Below are 8,833 nucleotides of genomic sequence, written 5' to 3' on the forward strand. Positions count from 1 at the left end.
CTAAAAATACAAAAAAATTAGCTGGGCGTGGTGGCACATGCCTGTAATCCCAGCTACTCGGGAGGCTGAGGCAGGAGAATAGCTTGAACCAGGCAGTTAGAGGTTGCACTGGGCCGAGATGGCGCCACTGCACTCCAGCCTGGCGACAGAGCGAGACTCTGTCTCAAAAAAAAGAATCCAACAGAAAAAGGGTCTTCTTCTATATGATAAAGGACGGGCAAGCAGAAATAAGCAGAATCTTTGGATAGGAACCTGGACGAGCAAGGGAAAATCAGCAGTGTAGCCCAACAGGACAGCATCCTACTGTGGTCAGCCGGTTCTCAAAAGAAACTGACCAGAGGGAGGCATATTCCACTGCTTTAGTGCCTGCCTGGTCAGATGTGGGGGTAGGCAAGAGTTGAGGGGCCCATAAGGGAAGAGAGAAGTCCGAATAAAGTTTGGTCAAGACAAAGCAGAAGCTAAGACATGAGCAATTGGGAACAGTTGGTCAGTTTTTACCAAATGAAAGCACATAGTGTCTTTGATAGCACTAGGTTGTAGGTTTAAGGAACACACATCATTCTGGAGGGTAACGAGTTAATCTACAAACCACTGAAACAGACAGCCAACCACATTTTGAGACAGAAAATATGGAACTACTTCACTCCACTTGTTGCTAGTCAAAGAAAATAAAGTAATAATCCATCCCAGCAGTGGAGGGAAACGAAAGGGCAAAAGGGGGAAGAAAAAAAAAAGGAGAAATGCAATTTCCCATACCCATTCAAGCTATCTTTGGGTCCTGAACCACTAATGTTCCTCCTACCCCAGTTTCCAACCTAGCCAAACAGGGCCCCACCTAACAAATGCAAAAATTTACTAAATTCGCAAATCCCAACCACCAAAGAATCACCTTCCTATTGGACACCTAGAGGATATAAGGCAGGAGTCAAATCTCACACCCACCACAAAAAGTTGAGTAGAATTCACAAGGATGGATGCTTGGATACGAATCAGTAAAATATGATTAAAACTCAACCTAAACACTTCTCCAGGTGATGTGGCCAAACTGTGGCATGCTGGGGATTCAGTGGTCAACTGAACAACCCCAAGGTTCAGATTTTGGAGGGGAACCTGCTTTTAAAGAGCAAAACATGATCCTTACCATGTTCTGCAAGTGCAGTCAACACACGCCCATCGGGCGCTGCTGGGATGCCAAGGAAGGTGATGGGAATTCTGAGATTAACCAAGCCAGTTCCTTCCCCTTCAGGAAAAGCCTCAATTCAGGGAGGAAACCGAAACCTAAAAGCCCCAGAACATCCTCTGATGTGGCAAGTGTTCAAGGAGCTGCGGTTAGCGCGGAGGGGTCCCGCGAGCCTGGATGACAGCAAGCCGCCCACCAAGGTCTGGGGGAAAATCTCCTTCTAACTAAAAAAAAGGGACCCGAGTCTCGCTTGTCCCGCGCCGGGGTGGCAAGTTAGTGAAGAAACCCACCAGAGTGAGATCCCAATCTACGACTGCCCCTCCCAGGTCCTCAATCCCGGGAGTCTGCTCCCATCCTACGGATCGCCTATCCCAGGCGACCCCATGTCTTCTTCCTCCGCCTCGGGGAGACAGTCCCGGGAGCCCCATGCCGCAGGCCCTCCTGGGAACCCCCGCCGCAGGGCTCCCTCCCCCGCCTCGGGTCTTCCTTCCCTCGGCGCCCCCAGCGCAGGTCCGCCCTCCCGGGTGCCTCCCGCCGCAGGGCTCGCTCCTCGGCCTGGGTCCTCTCGTGGGGCCCCCTCCCTCAGGGCGCCTGGCCCGCGCCCCAGGTCGCCGCCCCTCGCCCCTCAGCCCCTCCGGAGCCGCTACCTCGGATGTTCTTCAGCAGCACCAGCTCTTCAAAGCCACCGCGCCTGAGGAAGGAGCACACCTGCTCCGGACCCCATGTCTTGTAGTCGGGATGGAGTTCCAGGCCCGGGGACCAGTCTGCCTCTGCGGAAGGGGTGTTTGAGGGGGTTCTCGGGCTGTCATCGCAACGGGGACGCTTGGAGGGCTGCTCGGAATCGGCTCGCTGCATGGCTACACCTGGCGTCCGGCACAGCAGTCAAGAACCTCGGCGCCGGACCCGCGCGCAGGCGCACTGACAGCAGGGCCCTGGCGGGGAGTCCAAGGAGTATTGGCAGCCTATTGGCCTCCTGCGCAGGCTCACTGACAGTTGAGCCCTTCGGGCAGGGCAGCCTAGCGGCTCTTGCCTTGGGCTCCCTGCGCAGGCGCAATGGCAGTCCAGTCGTCCTCAAATCAATCCCGCCAGGGCGCTGGACGTGAACGCGAAAGGGCGTGGCTAGAAGCAGAACTGAGGGCAGTGCTGGTGGAAAGGGGGAGGAAAGAGCGCGCCCGGCACCGCACCCCCAATTAGGGGCTCGTCTAGTGAATTGGGGGTATTCTCCTTCGAATGAGTACACTACCCGTCGCACCTTGGCCGGGTTTCAGATGCCCCAAACTTAAAAGAAACCTAAAAGGCCGTCAGGCTGCCAGCACCTTCCCAGTGAAGAGAAAAACAGTCAAGGTGCTGAACTGGAAGAACCCGGAATGATTTCAAATGTGACTTGAGGGTGTCTTCATTCCACAGTATTGCTGGTCAACTAGAGGGCCCTGGGATACCTGTTGTCTGGTGTCCACACAGGAGGGGACTTCAGACTTCTTTCCAACTGGAGACAGAGCCCTCCATCCCAACTGCATTCCCAGAGGAAGGAAAGTGGCCAGTCTGATTACTTAAAATTTAACTTCTGAGGACTTTTACTGCCTGGTTGTAACAGCATGTGAAAATGGCAGGCATTTTCCCATCACTTAACCCCTCTGCGGCAGGGCTCAAACTTCCCTATAAATACTGGTCCATGCAATTGCCTGGTAAAAGGACATATCACTATTACTGCTAATAAAGCCAACACACCTTCCCAGCAACCAAGGCATAGACCTGTTTAGGGGGTCAAGGACGAATGAGGCGGAATAGCTTATCATCAAGCAGTATGAACTAGTGGTCTACTGGTGAGCCAAAATATTATTTGCAAACAGAGCTTTACTGTGTGCCAGGCACGGTTCTAAGGGCTTTACAAATATAAAATAATTTTATATTTATACATAATACTAAATGAATTAAGTACATTCATTAAATTAATTATTTAAATATTAAATAATTTTTATAACTTCTAAGGGTTTTACAAATATTGTAAAGTTCTAAGGGCTCTACACATATTACTTCACTTAATTATCACAATTACCTTAGGATGTAGGAAAAAGTAATTTGCCGCAGGTCTTCTTTTTTTTTTGAGACGGAGTCTTGCTCTGTTTCCCAAGCTGGAGTGCAGTGGCGTGATCTCAGCTCACTGCAACCTCTGCCTCCCAGGTTCAAGTGATTCTCATGCCTCAGACTCCCAAGTAGCTGGGACTACAGGCGCCTGCCACCACACCCGGCTAATTTTTGTATTTTTAGTAGAGACAGGATTTCACCATGTTGGCCAGGCTGGTCTTGAACTCCTGACCTCAGGTGATTCCCACGCCACAGCCTCCCAAAGTGCTGGGATTACACAGCCGTGCCCAGCTGCCCAAGGTCTTACAGCTAGGAAATGATGAAGCCTGTATTCAAACCCAAGAGATGTAACTTGGTTCCAAAGTCCATGGTCTTGATAACTTGCCAACCACTGCTTGTTAAAGGGGGTTTGGGGCTGGGTGCAGTGGCGCATGCCTGTAATCCCAGCACTTTGGGAGGCCAGAGCACTCACTTGAGGCCAGGAGTTCAAGTCCAACCTGGCCAACATGGTGAAACCCCATCTCTACTAAAATACAAAAATTAGCCAGGCCTGGTGGCGCATGCCTGTAATCCCAGCTACTCAGGAGGCTGGGGCACGAGAATCACTCAAATGTGGGAGGTGTAGGTTGCAGTGAGCCAAGATCTTCCCGCTGCACTCCAGCCTGGGCAACAGAGCAAGACTCTGTTTCAAAAATAATAATAAATAAATAAATAAGTAAAGGGGGTTTTGATATAAAACTATTTTCTATTATTTAACCCACAATTTTCAATTGCTCCCTTTTCCTGCAGACCCATGGAGGAAAGTATAAAGGTGTTCCTGCCAGGCGCAGTGGCTCACGCCTATAATCCCAGCACTTTGGGAGGCCGAGGCGGGTGGATCACCTGAGGTCAGGAGTTCGAGACCAGCCTGGCCAACATGGCAAAACCCTGTCTCACTAAAATTACAAAAACTAGCTGGGTGGCCAGGCGCAGTAGCTGTCACCTGTAATCCCAGCACTTTGGGAGGCCGAGGCGGGTGGATCACAAGGTCAGGAGTTCAAGACTAGTCTGGCCAACATGATGAAACCCGTCTCTACTAAAAATACAAAACAATTAGCCGGGCGTCGTAGCAGGCGCCTGTAATCCCAGCTACTTGAGAGGCTGAGGCAGAGAATTGCTTGAACCTGGGAGGCGGAGGTTGCAGTGAGCTTAGATCGCACCACTGCACTCCAGCCTGGGCAACAGAGTGAGACTCCGTCTCAAAAAAAAAAAAAAAAATTAGCCGGGCATGGTGGCAGCCGCCTGTAATCCCAGCTACTCAGGAGGCTGAGGCAGGAGAATCGCTTGAACCTGGGAGGTGGAGTTTGCAGTGAGCCATAGCCTGGGAGACAAAAGTGAAACTCTATCTCAAAAAAAAAAAAAAAAAAAAAAGAGTTGTTTTCCATCTGCACACAAGGCCAGGCCCCCAAAAACCATGCCCTCAAACACTAGAGAACTTTGTGAAAAGACCTGACAGTTGCCAAGACTTGTGAAACCAAAACGGGATAAGAAAACAAATAGCATATGTATGAAAGACTTAATCTCAAGTCAGAAATGGCTGATTTAAAAACTTGTGTTTATAAGACTTGTGGGGAAACCTGCCCTGACATCAAGGTTTCCTGGACAATAGAAGGTGTTATAGCAGGGTTTTTAGTTTAATCAACTGTGTTTGTTCAAAGCAGCTGCTTTTAATAATTTTTAGTTTTTTAATTTCATTTTTTTAATTTTAATTTTAATTTTAATTTTTTTTGAGACAGAGTCTTGCTCTGTGGCCCAGGGTGGAGTGCAGTGGTGTAATCTGGGCTCACTGCAAACCTCTGCCTCCCGGGTTCAAGCGATTCTCCTGCCTCAGCCTCCTGAGTAGCTGGGATTATAGGCACCCGCCACGACGCCCAACTAATTTTTTTGTATTTTCAGTAGAGACGGGGTTTCACCATGTTGGCCAGGCTGGCTTTGAACTCCTGACCTCAAGTGATCAGTGAACTTCTGACCTCAAGTGCCTTGGCCTCCCAAAGTGCTCAGATTACAGGCATGAGCCACCGTGCCCATCCAGAACTTTTATTTTCTGTTCTTGTTTGTTAAAAAGCATAATTTATTGCCATACTTATTATATTTTCCCTAATTCCCTACTTTCAAGGGGCCTTTGATCTTGCGCTAGGTCATTAGTTACTTGTTCAGGGTCAACATGGCTGGTAAGGGACAGAGAGAGGATTCAAAGGCAGTGCTCCCTCGCTCCAAAGTATAGGTTCTTTCCAGTTTGCCACTTCATTTAACTCCTCTTACAGTCCTAGCAATCCTGTTCCATCATCATTCCACAGCCTGGGAACCAACACCCACTGGACACAGGCCCTGGACTCTGGCCATAGTGAGAGAAATGACTGCTCAAGCTGCCCTCTTCTAAAGTCAATCTCAGTATGGTTAGGACTAGAAAAAAACAATAAGATCAATTAATTTAAGGCCCACTGCCCAATGACCTTGAATAAGCCCAGCAAGCTTTCCCTGACCTTATCTACCTACCTTCCACCCAGCCAGGCAAGCTGAGCAATTTTATTTCTGGCAGCATTCACCTGCGGTTTTTACACCTCTTCACAGCTTCCTTTTCAACCAGTGTTGCTGGTTCTCAATGCCAGCTGCCACCACTCTCTGCATCTCTGTTTTACTGCCTTTTATCATTTACTGAACTTAGCCTCCTCAAGACTTTTTTTCCCATCTGCCCAAATTGCGAAGTTGAGCCAAAAAAATTTTTTTTAAGTATTGATTTTCTTACCTGTTAAAAATAATGCTCAAGTGGGCCAGGCGCAGTGGCTCACGCCTGTAATCCCAGCACTTTGGGAAGCCGAGGCGGGCGGATCACCTGTGGTCTGGAGTTCAAAACCAGCCTGGCCAACATGGTGAAACACCGTCTCTACCAAAAATACAAAAATTAGCCAGGTGCACGTCTGTAATCCCAGCTACTCAGGAGACTGAGGCAGGAGAATCACTTGAACCCGGAAGGCGGAGGGGTTGCAGTGAGCCAAGATCATTCCACTGTACTCCAGCCTGGGCACCAGAGCAAAACTCCATCTCAAAAAATAAAATGAAATAAAATAAATAATGCTCAAGAAAGAAAACTTGAACCGGGTGCGGTGGCTCTTGCATGTAATCCTAGCCCCTTGGGAGGGTGTGGTGGGTGGGTCCCTTGAGCTCAGGAGTTTGAGACCAGCCTGGACAATGTGACAAAACTCCGTCTCTATTAAAAATGTAATAATAAAAAAAAATTAGCTGTGTGTGGTGGCTTGTGCCTGTAATCCCAGCCACTAGGGAAGCTGAGGTGGGAAGATCATGTGAGCCTGGGAAGTTGACGCTGCAATGAGCTGAGATCAAGCCACTGCACTTCTAGCCTGGGCAAAGGAAGTAAGACCCTACCTCAAAGAAAAAAAAAAAGAAAAAGAAATAAAGAACACTAGGCCAGGTGTGGTGGCACATGCCTATAATCCCAGCACTTTGAAAGGCTGAGGTGAGAGGATTGCATGAGGCCAGGAGACAGAGAGCAGCCTGGTCAACATAGCAAGACCCTGTCTCTATAAAAAATAAAAATTAAAAAATTAAAAAGGCCGGGCCTGGTGGCTCATACCTGTAATGCCAGCAGTTTGGGAGGCCAAGGTGGGCAGATCACTTCAGCTCAGGAGTTTGAGACCAACCTGAGCAACATAGTGAGAACCCGTCTCTACAAAAAATACAAAAATTAGCTTGGCATGGTGACGTATGCCTGTAGTCCCAACTACTCAGGAGGCTGAGGTGGGAGGATCACCTGAGCCTGGAGAGGTTGAGGCTACAGTGAGCCATGATTATGCCACTACACTCCAGCCTGGGCGACAGGGTGAGATCCTTTCTCCAAATAATAGTAATAATAATAAAATTATAAAGAGAGAGAAAAAAGGAAACTTAGAGCCAGGCATGGTGGCTGGCTCCTGTAATCCCAGCTACTCAGGAGGCTGAGGCAGGAGGATCACTTGAGTGCAGGAGGTCAAGGCTGCAGTGAGCTATGATTGTGCCACGGCACTCCAGCTTGGGTGAAAGAGTAAGACCTTATCTCAAAAAAATAAAAAATAAATTAAAAAAGAAAGAAACCTTAGAAAACAAATACACAAAATATACACACACACACAGAGCCAAAGGTCACCTTTTATTGTGTTTGCTATCAGTCTTTTTGTGTTCATAGATGTAGAAACATATATTCTAGTTGAGATGGTAGGAGACTGGCAATGAGTAATAATAATATAAATAACAATAATAAACTTAGATTATACGGTAGAAGTTAGTGCTATGGAAAATAAAAACAGAGCAAGGTAAGAGATTAGGAGCAGAGGAGTGGGTGGGCACAGTGGCTCACACCTGTAATCCCAGCACTTTGTGAGGTCAAGGTGGGAGGATCATTTGAGTCCAGGAGTTTGAGACTAGCCTGGGCAACTTGGCGAAACCCTACCTCTACAAAAAATACACAAATTAGCCGGGCGTAGTGGTGCCTGCTTCTAGTCCCAGCTACTCCGGAGGCTGAGGTGGGAGAATCATCTGAGCCTGGGAGGCAGAGGTTGCAGTGAGCCCAGATTGCACCACTGCACTCCAGCCTGGGCGACAGAGCGAGACCCTGTCTCAAAAAAAAAAAAAAAAAAAAAAAAAAGAAAGACAGAAAGAGGCCGGGCACAGTGGCTCACGCCTGTAATCCTAGCACTTGAGTAGGCGGAGGCAGGGCGGATCACAAGGTCAGGAGATTGAGACCATCCTGGCTAACACAGTGAAATCCGGTCTCTACTAAAAAAACAAAAAATTAGCTGGGCGTGGTGGCATGCACCTGTAGTCCCAACTACTCGGGAGGCTGAGGCAGGAGAATTGCTTGAACCTGGGAGGCAGAGGTTGCAGTGAGCCAACATCATGCCACTGCACTCTAGCTCTGGGTGACACAGCGAGACTCCGTTGAAAGAAAAGAAAAGAAAGAGAGAAAGAAAAGAGGAGTAGAGAGGAGGATAGGGTCACCGTCACCATTTTGGATAGAGTTTCAGGATAGGTCTTTGAGAAGGTGACATTTGAGCAGAGAGTTGAAGGAAATGAAAGAGTCAGCTTTGCAGATGTCTGGAAGAAAAGCATTGCAGAAAAGGGAAAGAGGAAGTCCAAAGGTCCTGAAGCAGAAGCATGCCTGGATTTGAGCAATACCAAGCAGGCCATTGTGGATGGGGCAGAGTGAGTAAAATGGGAAGTGGTAAGAGATGAGGTCAAACAATGGGGCCAAAGAGCTCTCAAGTCCCATCCTTAGGGCTCCACATCTAGAGGTAAGAGAAAGCCTCTGCTCCTCCAGTTCCAACGGAAAAATTGCAAGGGAATGACTTCAACAAGTTCATTTCAGCATCCATTGCTGGACCAGTCACTGTGGACAAGGTCATAAAATGATTGACCGAATCAGGTCACATGTTTACCCTTTGGGTCACAGGGAAAAGACTACTTCTAGGAGGAAAGGAATTGGCTTCGGACAAAGTTCCCAGGTATTTTTATACCCATTGAACAGACGAGGGAATG

The 8,833-nt window shown here is 48.4% G+C and overlaps 1 protein-coding gene across 1 annotated transcript in view; it reads right to left on the reverse strand.

The window, feature by feature from the left end:
- The window catches only part of SAMHD1 (SAM and HD domain containing deoxynucleoside triphosphate triphosphohydrolase 1), a 58,308-nt gene extending 56,273 nt beyond the window's left edge, over positions 1-2,035 (reverse strand). Inside the window, 1 exon segment of the mRNA NM_001279186.1 lies at positions 1,828-2,035. Coding sequence (NP_001266115.1) covers positions 1,828-2,035 — 208 coding nt within the window.
- Positions 2,036-8,833: the final 6,798 nt, after the last annotated feature.

The sequence above is a fragment of the Pan paniscus genome, chromosome 21, assembly GCF_029289425.2.
Source record: "Pan paniscus chromosome 21, NHGRI_mPanPan1-v2.0_pri, whole genome shotgun sequence".
Taxonomy (NCBI): Eukaryota; Metazoa; Chordata; class Mammalia; order Primates; family Hominidae; genus Pan; species Pan paniscus.